Source organism: Choristoneura fumiferana, chromosome 10 (assembly GCF_025370935.1).
Source record: "Choristoneura fumiferana chromosome 10, NRCan_CFum_1, whole genome shotgun sequence".
In the NCBI taxonomy this organism is placed as follows: Eukaryota; Metazoa; Arthropoda; class Insecta; order Lepidoptera; family Tortricidae; genus Choristoneura; species Choristoneura fumiferana.
Genome location: NC_133481.1, coordinates 1,673,673 through 1,699,632, shown reverse-complemented (window position 1 = coordinate 1,699,632; position 25,960 = coordinate 1,673,673). Strand labels below are relative to the sequence as shown.

The window sequence follows — 25,960 nt, the reverse complement described above, 5'->3', positions numbered from 1 at the left end:
CTGGGCCCAGTCGCCGGCGGGCGCACCATGTGGTGAAATGGCGTCAGCACCGTATTTTGTTTTTAAAAACTTATTGGAGCTAAAGGGACAGATGAAGGTAATTTATTTTTAAATTTTGTAAGCGGCCAGTTACGTTTGCGTTTTCTTTTTATCCTCATCATATATAATACTAGCTTTTGCCCGCGACTTCGTCCGCGTGAAATAGTAACTTTGAGAAGTATTTTTTTTAGGATAGTATATTATAATATATTAAAAAGCCGTGGTGGCCTAGTGGTTTGACCTATCGCCTCTCAAGCAGAGGGTCGTGGGTTCAAACCCCGGCTCGCACCTCTTAGTTTTCGAAATTCATGTGCGGAATTATATTTGAAATTTAACACGAGCTTTGCGGTGAAGGAAAACATCGTGAGGAAACCTGCACAAATCTGCGAAGCAATTCAATGGTGTGTGTGAAGTTCCCAATCCGCACTGGGGCCGCGTGGGAACTATGGCCCAAGCCCTCTTGTTCTGAGAGGAGGCCTGTGCCCAGCAGTGGGACGTATATAGGCTGGGATGAGATATTATACCTACACATAGACACTTCTGCGGTATACTGAAAATAACCTATTTTACTCAACTATTTTTTGTCTTTCCATTTTTTGGTACTTAAACAAATATTTTGCGCGTAGGCACACTTTAGCGATACGACGTGTATTCTACCCTGCTTTTTGTTTTTAAGGACAATCTTAATAGCGAACTCTTGGCACCTTACTGACCTTACGTCCTTTAGTGTAAGTTAGGAGGGTAGTATTATATTAAGACGGTATTTTTACTAATCACCTACACATGTTTCCGATAAAAATATACTCATAGTAAATTTGCTTGGAATTTCTTACGAATTTTCATCCCCATATTTTCAAGTAGGTCGAAATTTTAAAAGCGCCAGAACAAATGTTTATTAGTGTTTCGTACCTCAAAAAGAAAAATAGAACCCCTATAGGATCACTTTGCTGTTCATCCGTCCGTCTGTCTGTCAAGACCCTTTATCTCGAAACACGAGGAGGTAGGTATCGAGTTGAAATTAAAAACTTAAACTCAGGTCTATAGTCCCGGAAGCTGTAAAACATCAAAGTCAAAGCAATCAAATGCTACAATCGCCTTAACCGAAAAGTTGCAGGGTACTTCCGGCTGTTCTAGAAACTTGAAATTTTGTATGAAGGTAGCTCTTATAGCACGATCAACAACAAACATCTGAAAATCATAATTTTTAATGTCTGACGTCCTTGTCAATAAGCCATCTAAAATGACCTCAGATTGCGTACATGTTGCTTATGAGAGGAGCTCTGCTAACACTGGATATTCATAAAAGACGACTCGCGTTTGACCGGTTTTTATTAGTTCTTATCAAATATCTAAACACAAAGATTCATCGATTTATCTTCGATAGTGACGACCTTCCATATAAACATTCATCCCCTATCTCATCCTGTCATAGGTAAAATTTTCCAAGTATTTATTTCTTATTAAGTGTCGAAATGCCAAGTTTCATAAAGAACCATCGATTTATCTTCGATAATGACGATCTTCCATATTCTTCTTCTTGTTCATCCCTTATTTCACCCCTCGACTGCAGAGCACAGGCCTCCTCTCAGAATCAGAATACTTGGGTCGTAGTTCCGACGCAGTCTCATTGCGGATTGGAAACTTCATACACACCATTGAGTTACTTCGTAGGTTTGCCAGGTTTGTCCAGGTTTCCACACGACGTTTTCCTTCGTGGGACATTATTGGATACAACGTGTGAATTCAAGGTAAATTATAATCGATAAATTGACAATGACATGCGATAGCCACAGGTGAGCGGAGAAGATCCATATGGCATTGTATAAATTGCAAACTTATAATACAGGTTTGTTAAATAAGTAATTAGTCTGGGAATTTGCATCAAAAATGGTCTGCAATCGATATGGTCTTATTTATAGTCAAAATACCATAAACGGGACTTATCACGCTATTATTACACAAGTAATATTTAGCTCGACGTTTCGGCAACGTTACAGTTGCCGTGGTCACGAGTAGACTGAAGTGTGGGGTGTCAAGTCTGCCTAGCAGCGCGAGTTCTTCGAACTACCCGCACTTGATCACTAATAGTGCCGGCACTCGTATCACGAACTACCCGCACTTGGTCACTTTTATTAGTCACCCTATCACACCGACACACAACACTAACAACGTCCGATCGTCCCTCCGAACATTCATCCCGACGCCGACACTTATTAATAACAGGATTCCACGAAGATGAAAGCTTATACCCATCGTCCCGGTTGAAATTCTTATGCTTTTTATTTCAACTGCTTCACGTACCATTCTTGAGTAAAAATGACGTTCCGTGGACAGAATTTTGGGATTGTGAAGCTCAATCCAGTGGTTTGGCCCTGACTCCAACAAATGCTCGGCTATGGCTGACTTGTTTACCTGGCTGCAATGTGTTCCTTGACCCTCTCAGCTATTGTTGTTTGTTGTTGTGTATGGTCTTATTTCAAGTCAAAGTCAAAATATCTTTACTTATTCAATTTTAGGCTATAACAAGCACTTATGAATGTCAAAAAAAAATCTACCACCGGTTCGGAAAAACCTCTGCTGAGAAGAATCCGGCAAGAAACTCAAAGAGGTATATATATTTTTTTAAAACAGATTTACAATATTATTAAATGACATGTATACATCACAAGTATTTAACACAACTTTATTTTTAACACAATTTATTTTAACACAGTAGGTTCGCTATTTGAAGGGATCGCTAATGCGGATCGGAATTATTTCCAAATATCCTTGTCATGATATAATCATTAACTTTATAATACGCCTTAGATATTAATGTCTTCTTGACAATAGATCTGAATTTTGTATCCGTTTCATTTATAATATTTTTTGGAATTTTATTATAAAAACGTATGCAATTTCCCAGAAAGGACTTTTTGGTTTTAGCCAGTCTGTAAGATGGAACTTTAAGCTTCCTGTGTTTCTAGTAGCCTTGGCTTATCGACGTTAGTGGGAAAAACACATATGTTCTTCCTAACATACATGATTATTTCAAAAAACATAAAGCGACGGCAGGGTTAGGATATCTCTTTCCTTAAAAAAAGATCTTAAAGATTCACGCGTCTTCAAATTATAAATTGCTCTAATGCTCTCTTTGTAAGATAAAAATTGACTCAATGTCTGCAGCAGATCCCCATAAAATAAGGCCGTACGAAATAATGCTGTTAAAGTAAGCAAATACACCAACCGTGCCGTCGCCACATCGGTTAGCTGCCGTATTTTCCAAACTGCAAAAGCAGCAGAGCTCAATCTACCCGCGATTGCTGTGACGTGAGGTCCCCACTGTAGTTTAGAATCGAGCGTTATTCCTAAAAATACTGTTGATTTTACAAATTCAATAGTTTGACCATTTAACTTTATATTAGAAACTGAATTCGAGCTAGATGAATTTATCAACGAGAATTTAATACATTTAGTTTTCTTAGGATTTAGTAACAAATTATTGGCAGCAAACCATGCGGATATCACGGACAGGGTTTCATTGGGCTCAATGAAGTCGGTATCTTTCTACTAACCTTGAACATTAAAGACGTGTCGTCAGCAAACATAACTATACCCGACTTTTGGCTTACCATATAAGTAAGGTCATTTACATAAATAAGATACAGGAATGGGGCAAGAATGGATCCTTGAGGCACTCCCATTTCGACCACAGATCCCTCGATACCGTTCCGTTAATCGCTACCTTTGCTTTCTTTGTGTGAGGTAAGATTTAATGAGTTCTAAAGCGAGGCCACGAATGCCATAAAAATTTAACTTACAAATTAAAGTATCATGATCCACACAATCAAAAGCTTTCGAAAGGTCGCAGAATACACCTATAGCGTCATGTGATTCCTCCCAAGCTTGCAATATGAATTTAACTAAACTATGACCCGCGTCTGTAGTAGACCTGCTTTTGTGAATCCGAACTGCTGTGGATGCATGATTTTATGGGTATTAAAATGCGAGATCATTTGCGTCAGCATTATTTTTTTCGAATATTTGCTAAACGCTGATAGGATGGACACAGGACGATAATCAGAGGGATATCTTTATCACCTGATTTAAAAATAGGAACTACTTTACTATATTTCATCAAATCTGGAAATACGCCTTCATCTATACAGCTATTAAAAATAAATGCTAAAGTTGGAGCAACGACATCTAAAATGGAATGTAGAACCTTAACTGAGACGCCCACAAGTCTTCCGTTTTTTTTACTTTCAATAATCTAAAAGTCTTAATATGTGTCACAGGAGAGACATGCGTGAATTTAAAATTACTTAAGTTTGGAATGGATACATTTTGTTTTAAGAGCGATTCAGCTAACTTTGAGGAAGACGCGAGACATTTGTCGTTTCGATGGGGATTTTAGAGAAGTAGGTATTAAACTCGTTAGCTACTTTAACCGCGTCCGTTTCTAATACGTTATTAATCTTTAATGATATAGAGGACTCCGCGTTCTTACGTCGACCGTTTCAGTATTTATAATTTTCCAAACTGTTTTAATTTTATTAGTTTACATGGGCTGCTTTTGCTTTATTACATATAATTTTGAATAATTTTGAATAATCCCTGACATACTGGTGAAACGTTCATCAGTGGTACACGATTTCTTATCATAAAGATCATATAAGACGTCCCTACTCCTACGTATTCCGGGTGTAGCCCATTAATGATAAAAATTAATTAATGATAGTTTGTTTCTATTTTTATTCGTTTTTTACTACACGTTTTATCGTATCCTCGCATAGAGTATTTAACAATATTTTGAAATTTTCGTTTGGATTTTTAGTATTTACTTGTAAATTGTTTACTTTTTGCGCGATGTTTGTTTTGAGACGATCAAGTCTTTGTTTGTTCAACGCCTAATGTGTTGTACTAATGCAACATACATACAAATATAGCCCTCCGATAGCACTGGGAGATTCGTACAGATTTCTCACATAAGTACAGTTGTTAGTACTGTAAAAATCAAGTATAGGTACACCGACTTTATTCTTAGCGGCATAAAATTGAGTGGCCGCAGTTGACACGTCAACAAGTGCGACGTTTCGATTAAAAACAAAGTAGGTACTTAGTGATCGTGCAGTGATACATTGCGTGTTAATTTAATGAGGGCTATCGCGTATGAATTCGCCACTAGAGGCGCTAGTGTAACGCGAGGTCTCCGAAATGTCAATTCTCATAGTTTTGCGTGGCTACCCGGTTTTATTTATAATTAGAATATTTTTCTGAAATTAATTATGGCAAATATGCGTTCCGGGGCAATGAATGTCTATGTTTTGAGACAGTTTTGTCTTTCAGAAACCTTTGTCCTGCCTTTTTTCCGATCAAACGGGGACTATGCAACACTGTGGCATGCTCGATATTTTTATGGTATGGTTGTAAGATGTATTAAATATGATTTTAATCTAAACTTTGTTTTCACGCCCGTAATAACAGACTTTAAAAGCCATACTTAAAAACCTCACGCATCAGTGCGCCATCTGGTGAGACAAAAAACGATAGCTCTCATTAGGAAAAAAGTATTTTTCTTTTTAAAACATAATTATGTTTTTAATACAGGGCGTCTCTGACCCAATATTATTTACTAGCGGGTATGATTTTATTGATCACCTATTCTGATGACTCATACTTAGAGACAGTTTTGATTAATATGATGACTAATGTATAATATATTCTTTATATATATTAATATGATGACTAATGTATAATATATTTCTTAGGGACAGATATTATAATGTTGATTTTCTTTGCATTTATTTGTTGAATTAGATCGTTCTTGTTTCTATAGGTAAGTAAATTATTGAAATTAAATCACAAACTTGATGTACTTATTGAATCTGCAAATTTTGTTTGACTACTTTAAACAATACGTCCTTGTACAAAGTTGCAAAGCTTGTACTATTCATTAGTTAGATTTGTCCAGCATTTAACTGAACTATGAAACTATGAATATAGAAATAACATAGAAATACTAATTTTGGATCACGCAAAATTTCACTTTGTCTTTGTAAGTATAAATGCTTACTTTCAATTACTACGTTTACGCTTAAAATAAACTACAGATAGGTACTTAAAATATTTATTTATTTATTTTCTTATTTGTTATATTAGGCACAAAAAAATACCATTAATAGTTATTAATGTTTTGATTAATTTGGTAGGCGAAGCCTGGAAGTACTGGAACATAATTTAAAACCGGCGAAGAGCGTGTCGGACACGCCCGAAATAGGGTTCCGTAGCCATTACGAAAAACTTAAGTAACATTTTTCTAAGGATTTCGTATTTTTTACGGAATATAATATTCCAAGTTTAGGTATATATTATACCTTAGGCTTCTATTTACTCTTAAACTACTAATAATTCTCAAGAAAACTTAGACGTTATAGTTTTCCTTGTAAGTTTGATATAAGTACTTACTACCATCCTGATTTTTTTTAAATTTTTCCACCACCACGGTTAAGATTTTAGAGGAGGGGGACGCTCGATTTTAATTGAAAATTTGCACAAGTTGAATATTTCGTTCGCTCTTTTTAAATACCTATCCAAAGATACCCCACACTATAGGGTTGGATAAGAAAAAAAAATCTCCCCCACTTTACGTCTATAAGGTACCCTAAATTTTATTTTTTATTTTTTTTATTTTACCATTTTGTCGGCATAGTTTACATATATATTCGTGCAAAATTAAAGCTTTCTAGCATTGATAGTCCCTGAGCAAAGCCGCGGACGGACAGACAGACAGACAGACAGACATGGCAAAACTATAAGGGTTCCGTTTATGCTATTTTGGCTCCGGAACCCTAAAAATGATAAATATATTTGGCATTGCATTTGCTATCTAAATAATGTTTGCGGAGGCTTGTGGACTCTGATAATTTTCAAGCTTTTTATAAGTCACGATTACATAGGACGACAGTTGACTATGATAACAAAAACAATTTTCGGATCAGGCTGAGTTTAGAGCAAAAAGCGGTCAACACAAAATAAGATTAATAAGTATACTAAGTAGCTTTTGCGTAGAATTCGGTTATCGCGCGCTGTTCCCTCGGGAACTGTGCATTTTCTTGGGATAAAAAGTAGCCTTTTTTTTTATTTTATTTTTTATTCAACTGGATGGCAAACGAGCAAGTGGGTCTCCTGATGATAAGAGATCACCACCACCCATAGACACCTGCAACACCAGGGGGATTGCAGATGCGTTGCCAACCTAGAGGCCTAAGATGGGATACCTCAAGTGCCAGTAATTTCACCGGATGCCAGTAATGTCACTCTCTGGCCCATAAACTATCTCTGCCATAAATCACGTCGATCCCTCGCTCCGTTTCGACGTGATAGACGGACAAACATACAAACAAACAAACACACACACTTTCGCATTTATAATATAAGTATATATGGATACGTAGTACCTTCATGTATTAAGTAATAAAAAAAATCTGAACTGTCCTAAATCAAGGGTGAATCCAGCTTTATAGCCAAGGAGGAGGTGAGATGGTTAAATTTTAGTAATTTTTTCACACAAAGCATTGATACTTAACTTCAACTATTGTAAAATAATAATCAAATAACAAAATCAATCCTCTTTTGCCACCAAGATATTAATTATATTAATGAGTTTAAAAAAATGTCTAATGTTGTCCTAGATCCAGCCAGTAGCGGCGATGGGGTAGGGCGCGGTGGGACGACCGCCCAGGGCGCCAGACTTATTGGGGCGCCTGGCGCCCCCTTTTATTCTCTTGCTCATTGAGTGAAGCCTATACTTACTAGAAAATTTCTAAAACTTGGGGGCCCCGTAGAAATCTCGCCCAGAGCGCTGGAAGTGCTAAAACCGGCACAGGATCCAGCCCGCAGGGCCCAGGGGCCTATGACCGCCATGATCCTCCCCCTGGATCCACCCTTGACTAGAATGAACTTTCCCGAGTTAAGTTTCTCGATCTGAATTCCTTAGCTTTCTAATGTTTTTTGGAGCTTATTATATTATCAACAACGGCTTTAAGCAATATAGTATCCCATATTTACTTCAAAGTTCATTTGTCTTCGAGATATTTGGCATCAAAGTTGAACAATTTTAGGCCAAAAAACTGGTTTTCTGGCCATAACTTTTGTGTTAATTAGTTTCAAATGAAACCCTCGACGTTTTTAGAGACAAAGACAAACCCAAATATGTAGATTTCATATATGTTAGATCTTTCACGTCAATAGAGATACGAAATAAGTGTTTTTTCAGACAATGTTTAAAAAAATCATACAAAATGAAGTATTAGTTTTTTTCAAAATCCGGTTGACAAAAATGGAGATAAAAGATTGGAGAACCGATAGCCGTTTGACTTATAATTCTATCTGTAGTGCAAAAGCAGGAGATAGGACTCAAAACTTGTCATAAATCGATGAAAACCTCGGGTAGCCCCTTAAATTGTAATCACTTTCATCCAATTAGCTGTGTGTGGTGCTATCTATCACAACTACCAGAAGTCACGACTCATTGTTCCAATTAGTTGCATCCTACGAACAATAATAAGACTAATTATTTGTTAAAATAATAAGACAAATAATAAGACTTATTATTTTGTTAAATAATAAGACAAATAATAAGACTTATTATTGTTCGTAGGTTGTATCCCACTAATATTATAAATGCGACAGTGTAAGTCTGTTTTTTTGTCACGTACCCTAAACCCTGAAACGATTTAGATGAAATTCGTATACTTTTTGAGTCCCGGAGAAGGACATTCACATAGGACAGTCCTTAATACTGATAATGTGGTAATGTGGTACTGATAATGTGGTCTGATAATGTGGATTTGGAGAGGGAGCGTAGGGCACTGGCAGTTAGAAGTAATATGTTGATCCGTAGGTTTGCTAGATGTACAAGGGAAGTAAAAGTAACGCTTTTCAAGGCTTACTGTCAGTCCTTTTAAAACTTGTAGCTTATGGATCGACTATTCTAAAAAACTTTCAGTGTTCTACGAGTCCAATATAATAATGCGTTCAGATGCTGTTGGGGTTGCCGCGCCATTGCAGCGCCTCAGGGATGGTCGCGGAGGCGCGAACCGACGATTTTCACGATATTATGCGTAAGCGCATAGCATCGATGCTACAGCGTGTGCGCGGCAGCGCTAACGCCCTCGTGGCGACTGTCGCAAATACAGTGGACGGCCCATTCGTACGGAAATGGAGCTCTAGGCATTTGCAAGTTAGGTAGTGTGTAAGTTTGTTTGTATAATTGTTGATGTGTATAATTGTTCGTACTAACATAGGCGATAAGGTTTCTCATTGTTACTAACTTGATATGGATAATCTCCGAAATACAAGAATATTATTATTTATCCCGAAAAATTGCATAGTTCCCGTGGGATATTGATGAACGAATTTTACGCGGACGGAGTCGCTAGAAACAGCTAGGTATAAAACTTTCTAAAATAAAGCATCTTTAAACCTCACGTCGTGTGTCCCCAGGGCAACAGGGTAGCATCGGAAGCAGAGACACGGCTGATCGAGGTGGGGGTGGAGGTCCCCGGTACTAAGAAGCACAACAAGATCAAGACCTCCCGATACACGCTGCTCATGTTCATACCGAAGAACCTCTCCGAGCAGTTCCGGAGGGTCGTCAACTTCTACTTCCTCATGGTAACTGTCATCGCCATCGTCATAGGTGAGTTCTGAGGCCGTATTGTCCAATGCTGCGTTTTAACTAGACTTTTTTTATCAAATAGCTGGCAAACGATAGCAAGCGGGTCACCTGATGGTAAGCGATCACCGCCACCCATGGATTGGATACCTACAGCATTATTAGGACTGCGGGGGGTTGGCGGCCTAAAGGGGAGGGGAATAGGGGGAAGGGGAGGGGAGTGGGGCCTCCGGATCTCATGATGAGATGTGCGAGGGTGTGTTGCGAGGAATGTGTTTGACACATCGACATCTATGTAAGGTACATAGATGTCGATTGTACATGACATGAATAAATAGAAATGCTTCATTTACCTATCCTCGCACAGCACTTCTCTGGTGGAAACATAGCTGAGCGGAGCGATGCGAGGTACAGATGTGCAAGTTGCGGAAAGTTTCCAAAAATTTGGAAAAGTTCTCGGAAATTTCTGAATTTTTTTACTATAGGAAATTTAAATTTAAGAAACGGAAAGTTTCAATCTCCATACAAAATTGTAAGAAGTTTTCGTTATTTTTCTATATGAAAAGTTTAGCTTGGCACATACATGCGGGGTAAATGAAGCGTTTCTATTGGTTCATGAAAAACACATTCCTGGCAACACAACCTCGCACATCTCTCGTGAAAACTTAGCCTACGCGCTGTTGTTCGCGATCGCATGTACTATCTCTTTCTACCCTCGTCTAATACCGTGTGACAGAAAAAAGTGGTGATAACGATTGTGATTCCAAGTGTGTTAGACAATAAGGACTCTATTTCAATAACAAATTTAATGAAGACCACGACATAATTTTTAGGAATCCCCGGGGGAATTTAGTAAAATCCCGGAATTTCAATTGTAACTACCAGATCGAATAGTTTCCGCGTGCGAAGCCGCATTCAGTGATTTGTTTGCAAAATATTCAACTTTAAAGTGCAAATTTTCATTAAAATCGAGCGTCCCCACCCCCCCTCTAAAATCTACACCGGTGGCGGGAAATTTAAAAAATATTCAAGATGGTAGTAAGTATATCAAACTTACAAGGAAAACTATAACGGTTAAGTTTTCTTGAGAATTATTAGTAGTTTAAGAGTAAATAGCAGCCTAAGGTATAAAATATACCTAAACTTGGAAGATTCCGTACCAAATACGAAATCCTTAGAAAATATTACTTAATTTTTTCGGAATGGCTACGTAACCCTATTTCGGGCGTATCCGACACGCTCTTGGCCGGTTTTTACAGCTAACATGTTAAGTAAAGGCCAAAGTTGATAAACTTGTTAACGACTACTTAGCACAATATTTTATTAAAATAATCCTCACGCTACAAGTGCTTCTGTTCTCACATTTAGTTGCTTGGAGTACCATGGAATACTTACCTACTTCAATTCAACTGATATGAAGACGGCACGTGCAGGGCTAGTAAGAAACTCCACGAAACTTGAAGTTCGTGTCGTGCGGTCCCTCTGACACTTATACTATTTAATACGAGAGCGAGAGGGACGGCACGATACGAAATTCGAGCTTCAAGTTTCGTAGTAGCCCTGCTGAATCTTTCATACATAATAGAAGTTTTTATTTTTTTAATCAATTACGTGTGATGTCACCGCCACGTGGGATCGATTAGATATGGGTTCCGTTTTTATCATTTTCACTATTGAACCCTAAAAACAGGCAAAGTGCGAGTGGGACTCGCACACCGAGGGGTCCATGCAGATTTGTTAGGTATCTATTGAATATCTAGTATCAGCAAAGTACTGCTCCTAACCAACCGGAAGACGAACAGTTGGCAGGCCTCCTACTAACTGGACTGACGGCACTGCGAGAATTACGAGTGGATTGGTACAGTCATCAGCATTGATATCTGCCACAGCGGAGCGTGCAAAAATATCTGACACGTCATTCCGGCCCTAGAAATAGAGTCGTACCTGTGAGATATTGCACGCTTGTTGTGTCAGATATTGGTGCTGGTGACTGTACAAGTGGAGAGTGGTCGTTCATTGTGGCGTCCTATGGGCGAGGCCTTTGTTCAACAGTAGACGTCATCCAGCTAATGATGATGATGAAAATAACTTGGGCAACTCACGCTTAGATGGATATTTAAGTTAAGAGACTTGCCAATAGCGTGTACCTATGCCGCTACACAGTCATTGACAAGTAAATCGAAATAATAATTTATAAGGGTACACGGGGCCCTATAGCTCAGGGGCCAACCGAAAGGCCGATATATTCACTTTTTTTCTATTTTAATCCGACGTAAACTTAGACTAGGAAATATGGCGCATTCAAAAGAAATCCCGTAAGCTGGTAAGATACCAGTCATACTTTGATTTTGCGTGTAATAAATACACGGTACAAAAAAAACACTTTAATTTTGACAAAAAACACTTACCAGATGGTCTAGTGGTTAGAGAACCTGACTACGAATCTTGAGGTCCCGGGTTCGATTCCCGTGTCGGGGCAGATATTTGTATGAAAAATACGAATGTTTGTTCTCGGGTCTTGGGTGTTTTCTATGTATTTAAGTATGTATCTATCTATATAATTATATTTATCCGTTGCTTAGTACCCATAACACAAGCTTTGCTAAGCTTACTTTGGGACTAGGTCAATTGGTGTGAATTGTTCCGTGATATTTATTTATTTATTATTTATTTATTTATTTCCAAAAAGGCCCCAAGTCCTTTTGTGCCCCAGGCAGGACCCCATTGCCGAAGACAGCCCTGAATATTAGGTTCTCGATATGTCGATTGCTCAATGCTCTGTTATCAACATCAATATGTAAGTAATGTGCTTTTGCGAAGGCTACCGAGTATATTGTAAATCGATTTCAGCATGCCGTCGATTCCCACGAACGGGGATCTAAAGGAATTCAAAGCGTGGTAGTATAATTGCAAACTTGAGCGTGGAAATGACAGTACAGTTGAGGGCATAAATATACAGCGATAGCGTCAAAATATATGTATACGTCGTATCTTCCAAAAAATTAGAGGTGCAAGCCTCAGGGTTAGAAATCACGAACCTCTACTAGAGAGACCATACTTAAGTAAAACCATATCGAAAATACAAACTGAGACATGGATGCACAGAAAAACCAGAAAAAGAGACCAGCACTGGGAATCGAACCCAGGTCCTCAGCATTCCGTGCTGCGTGCTATAACCCCTACACCATTGCTGGACAGGAATCTAGACGAAATTATTATTGATAATTTGATTGCTTAGTAGCGACATCTCTTGTCTGGGTGAGCGGTTGGTTCCGAAAGAGTGTGACGTCTGTCGACGCAACATAGATGTCGCTAGTGCTGCTGCTTAAGTAGCAAAGTAGAAATAAGCAACCTGAGATATATATGCATAGGAAAAATTCGTGTCTAGATTCCTATCCAGCAGTGGTGTAGGGGTTATAGCACGCAGCACGGAATGCTGAGGACCTGGGTTCGATTCCCAGTGCTGGTCTCTTTTTCTGGTTATTCTGTGCATCCATGTCTCAGTTTGTATTTTCGATATGGTTTCACGGATACCCGTAAAAGTAACAAATTTGGAGTTAAAATAAAAAATAAAAAGACTCCAAAAAAACAATCATAATATTAAGTAAAACCGCCAGGCTTCCACGGCTTTTTAGTCATCCAGGAACATATGGTTAATGGACAATCTTATTTTTAGACAGCCCAGTGTCCCCGATGACGAGTATCGCCCCGCTCAGCTTCATGGTGATGGTGACAGCTGTCAAGAACGGCTACGAAGACTGGCTGCGGCACAAGGCTGATGATAAGGTCAACAACCAGATCGGTGAGGCCTGACACTTGTACTGACTGGGTTGTACATAAAGTCCATTGTCGTAAGTCTTTTCATACTCGGCTGGGTTCGCAAGGGATGCGTGCTTTGGGTCAATTCCAGTAGGTAGCGCCTTGAGCTGGTAGCTGGTGGTGCGTAGCTGCGACGCGAGCTAGCGCTGCCTGCCCTAGAATTGACTCAATGCACGCCACTGGTCATGTGTGTACAGTCCAACCATTTGATTCCTGACCCACCTTAGAACGTTCTCACAGTAAGGCACTTGTCTCACCGCCAGCGAGGAAACGATTGGCTATCGACTATTTTCTCGCTCAAGAAACGAACAAAAGATATAAGATCCTGTGTGAGTAAAAGAGACACATATATTAATAGTTGATCGCTGGCTGTTCACACTGTCGGCGAGAACTCGCTCTTACATCTTTTATCGCAGCGACAAGAGCTATAAAACTCGCTGAGCTATAGATACTCGCTCAGCGATGTCAGCTTGGCGGCCGCCTCGCACGAGCGAGTCGAGTGGAGCGAGTAATCGCCCGTCGCACGCGAACACTCGCTTACAGCCGAGCGACAAAACTACACTCGCTTCTCGCTGCTCGCCCACTCGTTTCTAGTTACTCGCTCTACTCGCTTCTCGCTCATCGTCGGCGGTGGGACAAGTGCCTTAGTAAGTTAGTAAAATTCGATTGTCAAGCAATGCAATGTCACTATGGCTTTTTCTACGAAAAAGTTCCACAGTGGGTCACGATTCAGTTTGTTCGATGTACATGTCATGTACACACCTGCATTAATATCTGTGGCGGAGCTTGCAAAAATATCTAACACATCCAACCGGCCCTGGAAATGGACTCATGTCAGATATTTATGCACGCGTTGTTATTGGTGCTGGTGATTGTACTCAGTAGCGGCGTTAGGGTAAGGCGCGGTGGGGCGACCGCCCATGGCCCCGGACTTAAAGGGGCGCCTGAAGCCTATACCGTCTAGAAAATTCCCAAAAGTAGTGGGCACCGAGGAAATCTCGCCCAGGGCGCTGGCACAGCTAAAACCGGCACTGATTGTACTGACATGATGTGATTAAGTTTAGTAGGATCTCATAACGTGGTTACAGTCAGAGCGCGTCGTAGCGCCTGGTACAGTCACTAGCACCAATATCTGACACAACAAGCGTGCATAACTATCTGATACGACTCTATTTCTGGAGCCGGAAGGACGTGTCAGATATTTTTGCACGCTTCGCTGTGGCAGATATTAATGCTGCTGACTGTACTTACACGCTCGGCAGCCCCCACTGCTCCTACAATGTTTCGTAGCACGTACAATGCGTCTACGGGAATCCGTCTTGTATTGGTCAACCCGCGACGGAGAAGTATTTATAATGGTGGGTGACCGTTATAATTTATTCGAAGAACACCTTTTACAATAATTTCCTTAAACATAACTCTACTCGCTATAATAAGTTAAGCCCTAGATATGCAGTTTTGCATAATATTTAATTAAAAACTATGTGTAAGTGTGTTTGGGTCGTTCATTAAATTATTCAATGGTCAAAGTCATTTATTCTGCTTAAAATGTGGTACAACATGATGGTATAGCTATCAAATCTCCTAAGTAAGTAAATTTCTGCTAGCCGAAATTATTTAAGTACTAGCTTTTGCCCGCGGCTCCGCCCGCGTGGTATTCGGTTATCCCGCGCTGTTCCCTCGGGAACTGTGCATTTTTCCGGGATAAAAAGTAGCCAATGTCACTCTCGGGCCCATAAACTATCTCTAAGTATGCCAAAAATCACGTCGATCCGTCGCTCCGTTACGGCGTGAAAGACGGACAAACACACTTTCGCATTTATAATATTAGTATATGAATTTTAAGTAAAATTATGCTTGCAGAAAATTATTTATTTATTTTAATGTAGGAACAGGAACCTCAAAGAAATATGCGTTTTTGTCCCATCAAACATACGTCTTTACTTTATCTTCTCGAAATTATTATCATTTGGCTGTGATCTGTGATAAATTTAATCAACTACAAGAGATTCAGAAGGTCACTGTCTTGGCGATAGCACGATTAAGTATTTTAAACTGTACCTACGATTTTCGGATATTTGTGGCTAAGATATTATGCCACAAGAAAAACTATTAAGGAATTTCTAAGACGTTTCTACGTGGGCTTGGCTTTATAAAGTTTTCATGGACCGGATAGCCGAGTGGTTAGAGAATCTGACTAAAAAGCTGCAGGTCCCTGGATCAACCCTGGTTGGGGCAGATACTAGGTATGTGATGTATGAAAATGCGATTGGTAGTTCTCGAGCCTTGGGCGTTATAATAATTATTTAAGTACGTATCTATCTATACTAGGGTTAATTAAATAGGTAACTGAAAAGTTGAAAGTACTTTTTTCAGATTTTAAAATTGGTTGAGTGTGTTTTGTTTAATTTTTCTTTAACGTGCCCAGTCTAAAAGTTACGAATGCGTACTATCACAGAATAGATAATAGTTAGTACAACGTAGTTATGTACTATTTAGTTTAGATAATAATAGCCGTTTTCTGTCAGTTTTATTTTCTTCTAAAAACGGTAAAGCACAAATGATAATGACTAGTACAATTAATGATCAGCTTGGAGCAAGGGGTAAAGATACCCCTTGCTCTATTCCCAATATTACAAATCAAAACCTTGACTTCCAGAATCCTTAATTCCATTCTTACCCCTCAGTGGAAATCGTAAGCCGCGGCGTAATCAAAGAGGTCCGCAACTCAACCATCTCCCCCGGCACGCTGGTGCGGGTGCGGCGCGGGGGGGCGGTGCCTGCCGACCTGGTGCTGCTGTGCTCTGAAGGCGACCAAGGGAAGTGCTTCGTGACCACCGCCAACCTGGATGGAGAGACCAATCTGAAGACGCTGAGGGTCCCGCCGCCACTGGTTGGGTATACTCCTGGTAAGTTCATCATCAGCCGGAAGACGTCCACCGTTAAAGAAAGGCCTACACTAAGAGTAGTACTCTTGAGCAAGCAACAACGAACGACAACATGCCTAAGACTAAATATCTCACAAGTTAACAGCAGTTATGCTGAGGAGTAAAACTACATCCTCTCCAGGTAATTAAACGCTTAGTCATTCATGTAATGAAACGCTGTTTAAATTATTACCTTCACGTTTCGGTCATAGTACTGCTCACGAGTAGACTAAAGTGTAAGAGGCACCACATTCGTTCAGCTAAGCGAGTTTTTCGGACTACCAGCGCTTGATCTTGAAATTGTACCAACACCCCACACCACACCGACACAAAACGCTGACAAAGTCCAACAACTTATTCGACATCGCTATCATCAGCATTCTGAAAATTTTCTCTGTTGGATATAAGGGCATCCGAATCCGAATCGTCATCACACCACACTCCTACAACTGTATAGTTGTACAACTGTAACTCCTACATCTGATCCATGTGTAACATCAGAGGCAAATACCAAAAAGAAAAGGCTCTCTTCATAGACCTCATGCCTAGACTTGATTTAGAAACTGAGTCCTACAACGATAGCTTCGTCTTTCTCAGATGTACTCCCCCAAGGCTTACGTATCGAGGCGCCCAATCCGATAGCTGACTTGTACACATTCTACGGCCGACTGGAGATCCCTGGCACGGACAGCCTGCCGCTTTCCACTGACAACCTGATGCTGCGAGGCTCGAGAGTCAAGAATACTGAGTGGGCTATTGGTTGTGCTGTGTACACAGGTCAGTATTGTGCTATGGTATTGTATGGCCAGCTCTAGGTAGTGGTTTAATTCATATTTAGAACTAGCTTTTGCCCGCGGCTTCGCTCGCGTAAAATTTGGGGTAACAATTATCATACATTTACTTTCTGCGATCCTTTTTTTCGTGTTTTGGTTGATTTTTTGGAGGATTACGACGTTGTTTTAGACAGATGGTGCACATTTTGGAATTCAAAAATTAACCTATATGCGTAATTAATCATTCATAATTCGTACCAACTCTGAAACCCTGTTTCGCTGAAACGTTAAAGACGTTAAAGTACTTCGTGTTTCTTTTGCCGGCGACTTCCTACACGATATAGGATATAGGATTGTATCTCGAGAAATTAAAAAAAAAAAAAAATTGCAAAGTCCCCGCGGGACATGAATTACTGTTATGATCTTTTTTAATATTGTTATTTTTTTGTTTTCTTTTTTTTCTTAATTGTCGATGAGAGACATATTGTAGCTTTCTATTATTGAAAGAATTTTGAAAATCTGCCCCGAAACTCACTTTTTTCTATTCTGCGGAAATTTTCCATTAAAAAAAAAAGAAGTCTGTCCATCAGGGATATTGTAGCTTTCTATTGGTAATAGAATTATTTAAATCAACTCAATAGTTTCAGAGATTACCCCCAACAAACAAAGAAACAAACAAAGTTGACATATTTTCCTATTCCATGGAATTTTCTAAAAATCTTTCCCTAGTGCACCTCTCTATTACCTACTTTAGGTCCATCTATGAAAATTTCAAGACTCTAGCACCAGTAGTTTTGGCTATGCGTTGTATGTCAGTCAGCCAGTCATGGTACTGTTCAGGTAGAGTTAGGTATAGAATTATAAATAAATCAACCCTGAAGTTGAATTCACTTTTTGCTATCCCGCGGGAATTTTACGTTTTCCCGGAGATAAATAGCGTATGCCAATCAGGGATACTGCAGATTACTATTAGTGAAAGAATTTTTAAAATCAGCTCCGAATTTGGATTGTCTTACTTACTTCTATGTACCTATCCTGCGGGAATTTTGCATTTTCCCAAAGAAGAGTAATTTATACCAATCAGCAATAGTGTAGCTTTATATTAGTGGAAGAATTTTTAAAATCAGCTCTGAAGTTGAATTCAGGTTTTTCGATCCCATGGGAATTTTGGATTTTCCGAAAAAAAAGTGGCCTATGTCAATCGAAGATAGTCATATTATATCATATGAAAGAATTTTTAAAAGATGTGCCAAAGTTGAATTTACTTATTTCTATCCCGCGGGATTTTTTCATTTTCCCGGAAAACGTATCCTATGTCAATCAGGAATACTGTAGCCTACTTTTGTTGAAAGAACTTTTAAAATCAGACCCGAAGTTGAATTCACGTATTTCTATCCCGCGAGAATTTTGCATTTTCCCAAAGAAGAGGTCTATACTAATGAGGAATAGTGTAGTTTTCTATTGATGAAAGAATTTTTAAAATCATCCCCGAAGTTGCATTCAGTTTTTTCTATCCCATGGGAATTTTGTAATTTCCCGAAGAAAAAGTAGCCTTTGTCATTTGGGGATAGTCATATCACACAATATGTAAGATTTTTTTAAATCAGCTCCGAAATTGAATTAATTTATTTCTATCCCGCGGGAATTTTGCATTATCCCGGATAAAAAGTAACCTATGTCAATCAAGGATAGTGTAGCTTACTAACGGTGAAAGAATTTTTAAAATCGGCTCAAAAGTATCAGAGTTTCGACTACAAACAAAGAAGCGAAAAAAGTTTAGATATTTCCCTATCCCGTGGGAATTTCGAAAAATCCTTTCTTAGTGCGCGTCTACATCTATTAAGGAACATATATTCCAAATTTCAAGTTTCTAGCCCCAGTGGTTTGGGCTGTGCGTTGATCTATAAGTCAGTCAGTCAGTCAGTCAGTTTCTTCTTTTATATATAGATAGGCCAGACCCATCTCTTCTCGTGGGTGTGGGCAACTAAAAGGCCTGATGTGAAAGTGGGCAGCAGCGCTCTCTATTGTCAACTACCAACTCTGGACTAATCTAGCAATGTGGTGTGGATGGCAAAGGGAAAACTAGAAAGCACGGAATATGAAATAATGCGTTAGTTAGTATCATTTCGTCTAGAAAGCAGCTGATCTACGTAGCAAATTAGCAACTGGTCTAAGTAACAAGTGGTCTAAGAAGCAACTTGTCTAAGTGCCAAGTGGTCTAAAATTCTTTGACTCAAAGTCAGCTTCGCGGAGCTCCTATTCCGCGTCGCTGAGGCGTTCGCCCCTTGACACAACTCTAACCTAACCTATGTAATATTTTTTCAAGTTTTCGACAAAAACAGGTTAGGAGGACCAGCTGTATTTTAGACTTGCTACTTAGACCAGTTACTTCTCAGATCGCTTGCTACTTAAAATTTCTTTCTTTCTTTCTTTCTTTCTTAGATCAGCTGCTTTTTTAGATTAAATGATACCATTCCATTTATCTTGAAAGTTTGTTTTTTATCCCTTTGCCTTTAGGATATTGTTTATTGTTTCAGGTGAAGAAACAAAACTGGCTATCAACTCGAAATATGCCAGCAACAAGTTCTCATCCTGCGAATTAGCCGTCAACGGCTTCCTGGTCGTCTTCATCTGCTTCCTAATCCTCGAGATAGTACTGTCTTACCTCTTCAAGAGATACAACGACAAGCACCATCAGAGCAGAAACTTGTATCTGGGACCAGGGAATACCTTTCCCCAACCGATATCTGACGTGCTGCAAGACATGTTTTCATTTCTGCTGCTGTATTATTATATCATTCCGATGTCACTGTATGTGACTATTGAGCTGTATAAATTTATTGGTGAGTCATTTTATGTTTCTTAGGTGTAGGTACCTACTAGTGATGTGACGAATGAAATTTTTTGAACATTCGCGAATGCGAATGCGAATATCTGCTACTGACATACGCGAATGCGAATGTGAATGCGAATATTCAGTTTTTCGTTTTGGCGCCAAATTGTCTACGGCAGTCTCGTTCGAACGAAGTGCGTTCCGTTTGTACTTGTTCCGAGAATTACCCAGTTTATACGAACGCATCGCAAAGTAAATAAATAAATAATACCAAATGATTAAGTGAAGACTGATAATGTGATTACGAGATTAAGTTATTTTTTTGTATAAAAAACATAAGTAATGAATGTCTTTTGATTTTATTAACCTATCTGTTATCTAATAATTGTATTTTTTTTCTGATATTCATATTCGCATAACATTCGCAGAAATTTTGCGAATGCGAATATGCAAAAATATGCGAATATTCGCGAATGCGAATGCGAATATTCGTTACATCACTAGTAGGTACTTTACGAGGTTGAACTGTTATTTCCTGCTTCGTTTTATGCACGTTATCGTGATCGCGAAACACATTGCCATCGAATGGATGAAAAGATAAGAAAGAAAAGATAATACATTATTTTATTCATAACACAAGACACAACAATAGTATTAAGTACAAATAGACAACACAAAGGAGTATGTGTCATTGCGGTTGTGAATCGGACACTGGCTTAGCTTAATGGCATGAAAGACATGATGACACTACCACAATTGAAAAGGTAAGTTGTAATGGATGGTAGTGGCGTAGCTCCGAAACGTAGCTTGTTTTTTGCCATGCTTGATAACTGTTCATATAACTAATGTGACGTCAGTGATGATAAGTATGGCACTAAATCCGATTGCATCCGAAGATATAGTACCTACCTAGTTAACTCACGCTTCCTGTTTTTTTTGCTTTGTGTGAAATAGTGCGCTAAAGAGTGCGCTATTTATAACAGAACAGAACATCGACTTTTTATGGTGAAATGAAATGTTTTGAACTTTCATAATTTTCACTCATATAGATAATTGTTACAATACCCGGGACTAAGTGGTACCCTACTATACCTACGTGATAAGTGATTTACTTATTTATTTTATTACGCTTAACGAAACGAGCATTGAGCCATTTTTTATCTTACAAAAGAGAGCCATTAGAGCAATTTATAATTTGAAGACGCGTGAATCTTTAAGATCTTTTTTTAGGAAACAGGTATCCTACCCTAACCCTGCCGTCGCTTTATGTTTTTGAAATAATCATGTATGTTAGGAAAAACGTATGTGATTTTCCCACTAACGTCGATAAGCCAAAGGCTACTACAAACACAGGGAAGCTTAAAGTTCCATCTTACAGACAGGCTAAAACCAAAAAGTCGTTTCTGGGAAATTGCATACGTTTTTATAATAAAATTCCAAAAAATATTACAAATTAAACGGATACAAAATTCAGATCTATTGTCAAGAAGACATTAATATCTAAGGCGTATTATAAAGTTGATGATTATATAATATTGTAAATTTGTTTAAAAAAATATATCTACCTCGTTGAGTTTCTTGCCAGATTCTTCTCAACAGCGGTTTTTCTGAACCGGTGGTACATTTTTTGACATTCATAAATGCTTGTTATAGCCTAAATTGAATAAAGATATTTTGACATGACTTTTGACATGACTTGAGCACAAACTTGAGCAATAATTACCTCGACGTTTCGGCCACATTGCAGTGGCCGTGGTCACGAGTAGTCTGAAGTGTAAGGTACATCACGTTTGTTTAGCAGTGCGAGTGTTTCGAACATTGGCTTTTCAGGGCCTTGATTTTTGTGTGAAGATATTTATCAGTATTATAAAATTTCGAATTGGTAGCCCAACATCCTGGGGTGGACACTAGACCATACTGGCGTGGGCACGACCCACCCGCCCCCCCTCCTCTAATATCCCTATGGTTTCGAACTACCTTACCCGCACTCGATGGCGATTTTTTATAGTCGACACCAACACGCAACATTGACAACGTCCGATGTGGCCGAAACGTCGAGATAATTATTACTCGTTTCGCTAAGCGTGATACTTAAGTTCCGGGTGTTGTAATATTTTATGGTATCTATTTAATCAAATAAAAAAAAACCATTGAAATTATCTGTAAGATAAAAGAGTTCCTATGAGTAGTAGGTATATGTTTGAAAAATACGGTTTTGTGTTAGTAGATGAATTACTTGGGCGGGCACTGAAATAATTAATTAGCAGCAGGTCTAATTAAGAAAAAGGTTATAGCACAACTATTCATAGTCGAGGAACGTTTGTTCGACTACTTGTTAACTTTGTTGTAAAACAGGTAGAGCATAATTTTCTATAGTTACAACAGTCCTGCTGTGTGACATTGCTAAGAAAGGTAACATGTGCTTGCAAAAGGTTAAATTAACGTATTTAAAAACTGATGAACCTTTGCGTTTCGCGACTGTAGGTAGGTACCCTACATAGTTCGTTTCCATGTTTGTTCGTTTATTAGTCAATTATTTAAAATACTAGCAATAACGTAATACTAATAAAAATATTTTTTGCAATAGGTAAGCCTCCGAATTCTAATTAAGTACCTATCCAATCAGAAAATTAAAAATATATCTCGATTGCCAACCTCAGATAAAACTTATCCGTTCTTTACCTGTCACCCACTAATTTCGAGCATGGGAGTGTTCTGTATGATTATCAATGAATCATCTGTACGTTTAAATAAAATAATATAGTCACTTCACACAATAAATCGTAATAATAGTCTCCAGTTGTGTTCAGGCGCTTTTTCAAATCTTTCAAGACTCGATTTGAGCCAGGGCCCTTGGACCCATGGTCTAAAAAACGACAGGAATAAAATTGTAATTCGAACCGAGAACCTGGTATTTTGCCTACCTATGTTTTATTTTCGGCAGTTTCCGCCGCTGTGCCATCTTTTCTTGTGGTTTTTGAATGGTGTGACAGAGCTAGTGTGTAGGTTGCGCCCCAGACTAAAGACCAGCCATCCTCCATCCAAAGAATCAAAGACATACCATCCGGCCTCTTCCCATAGTCGCGCGCAATGCCCTTGGGCCTAAAATTATTATTAAATACATTAAGGTCTGTATTTTCAGGTGCTCTATTCATAGGATGGGACCCAGATCTTCGCTGTGACGAGACCGGCAAGCCAGCTATCGCGAACACCTCCGACCTGAACGAGGAACTGGGCCAAGTCGAAATATTGTTCTCTGACAAGACCGGCACTCTCACTAAAAACCTCATGGTCTTCAAAGCTTGCTCCATCAAGGGAGACATTTATGAGGAGCGGGAGAAGATACTGTATGATGTGGAGAGGTTTGAGGAACCTGTGGATACTGGACAGGTCAGATAAATATAAATCTTACTGTCATTATACTTTAGTTAGGGTTATATCATATCCAAAACACCAGCCAAGTGAGAATCGAACTCGCGCACCGACTTCGTACTTTGTAGATCCTATGATTATCCATAGTTAGCAGAATCCCTACTGCACCTATGCAAATTGTACACAGTGTGGGCTCAATTATAAATACGTTATTACAAAAGAAAAATAAAGCTGAAACTAATTTAAGTATTCTAAGCTTAAAAATAAATATCACCCAGATCTCTACTACGGGCAGGGTCCCAGGCCATAAGGCGCTGCATTTCCTCGCTGTAGGTACTTGGCAACTTGGCCATGCCAATACGCTGACCTAGGAAAGAGCCATACATCTTTTCGTCCGTTTTCCACTGTTTTATGGCATACTAGTTAATACGCAGATTTTTTTTTATACGACTGGATGGCAAACGAGCATGTGGGTCTCCTGATAGTAAGAGATCACCACCGACCATAAACATCTGCAACACCAGGGGTATTGCAGATGCGTTGCCAACCTAGAGGCCTGAGATGGGATACCCCAAGTGCCAGTAATTATACCAGCTGTCGGCTGTGTGGCTGTGGCAGATTGATGTTGACATTGGATCAAATTGAGATCCTATGAGTAAAATCAATATCATATCGCAAACTTGACCTCGCGTCTCTCAATGCTATCATTTCGGGAAGATAAACATAAATATTCGCTGAAATAATACATCGTAGATTCCAATCCAAGTAGATAAGAAGGTAGATAAGGAGGGGAGAGGAGAGGTAGCTCGTTAAGGTTTGTAGTTCTTTGTTTTTTAGAAAAATATGGCTCTGTCCATTGGAGGACAATTTTGCCAGTATCTTAGGTTTTGCCGTTGTAAAACGAAATATGGGAGGTAATGGTGGATGAACGATGACAACCTTTTTTTTATTCGACTGAATGGCAAACGAGCAATTGGGTCTCCCGATGGTAAGAGATCACCACCGCCCGTAAACATCTGCAACACCAGGGGTATTGCAGATGCGTTGCCAACCTAGAGGCCTAAGATGGGATACCTCGTCAAGTGCCAGTAGCCTTCTCGTTAAAGTAAATAGTGTAGTACCTACATATGTGTAGACTAACCAACAGTACTCGTACAGTTGTAACTACTTGTGACAGTTGTCATGTCAGCAACTACAACGTTCCGAGAAATAAGAAAGTAGTAGTACCAAGTAGTACCTAGCAGTTTTAACTTGCGTGGAAGCACAAATTTCAAATTAACGTGATAAATCCTATGGTATTTTTTGTAACTTTAGTACGCTCGATGCGCACTCCTCCCTTAAAAACGCCCTCAGGTTCACCATACTCACCGTACCATTGAACAAAGACAGCCACGCCACGCCACGGATCCTTGTATCTTGTATACTAACTTCAAATACAGATACAGTGCGATAGTGGTGATAGTCAACAAGTCAACGCTCGAATGCAAAAGGCACGCCCCATTCCAAGGCTTCGCGATAGTGCTTTTATCACTCCATATGTTTACCTTATCAAACTCAATCGTGGCCTTAAATATTTCCACGTTTTCGTAATCATCAAACAAATCTGGTATTGTAATCTTTTCTACTGTAAAATTAGCATCATCTCCTCCGGGGCCTCCAAATATCTACAAATATTTATTTATTCAGTCAAGTCCTCTCTCTCTCTCTTCAAGTGCCTCTCCAACTAGTGAAGGTTGGCAGTCAGCTCCGCATACCTGATTCGGTCTTTTGCCAGTCTAAAAAGCTCCGCGGCGCTCTTAACTCCCGTCCATTCCCGGATGTTGCGTAGCCAGGATTTCTTCCTACGACTCACTGCTCAAGCCCACTGCCCACTGCCCACTGGTCAAGTCCTGAACAAGGCTTATTATTAAAATATGCTTAGTGTACTCTTACATTAGGCTATTCATCATAACATAAAAATACATATTGACAAGACCGTATGAGCAATGCCGGTCTTAGGTATCGGTACAAACTTGTGTAGGCAATAGTAGTTATTTATGATCCAAGTATACCTTCAAGTGCGAAACGGGCAATACCTAACCCAACTTAGTTATGTGGTTGATTCAACGCGACATGAGTTGGAAATTGCCTGCATTCCTGACGTATTTTAGATGACGTTTAAAAATGACTTGTAAACACGAGGGTGCACGAGGATAGAAATACACAGTCTACTCGTAGCCTGGTGGCTAAGTACGGTTCACTAAAATCTAACCAAATATTTTTTTACATAGGAGGTAAGATTCGTTTCACAATTGTTTCTTTTGGCCAAATGCATTTTGTTCCGAAACTGTAAATTTTCCAGATTTTTTATAAAACTAAACTAACGTAAAGTACGAGTAGAACCCTACAAAGGTCTTGAAACTATACTTGTCTATATATTTATTATATACCATACTTGTAGATACTTGTCCAGTTGTTTCACTTGTTCAATCTCCAATTTAATACCTACCTAACCTACCTAATAATTTAATACCTACGCTTTTTTAGGGTTCCGTAGCCA

At 39.2% G+C, this 25,960-nt stretch overlaps 1 protein-coding gene across 1 annotated transcript; it reads left to right on the top strand.

The window, feature by feature from the left end:
- Positions 1–23,618, top strand: LOC141431552 (phospholipid-transporting ATPase IF-like). The gene is made up of 7 exons (XM_074092726.1): positions 1–97; positions 9,526–9,721; positions 13,374–13,499; positions 16,204–16,425; positions 17,041–17,220; positions 19,754–20,059; positions 23,192–23,618. The coding sequence occupies exons 1-7, from the start codon at positions 38–40 to the stop codon at positions 23,446–23,448; spliced, it is 1,347 nt and encodes a 448-aa protein (XP_073948827.1). The 5' UTR covers positions 1–37; the 3' UTR covers positions 23,449–23,618.
- The last annotated feature ends 2,342 nt before the right edge of the window (positions 23,619–25,960 follow it).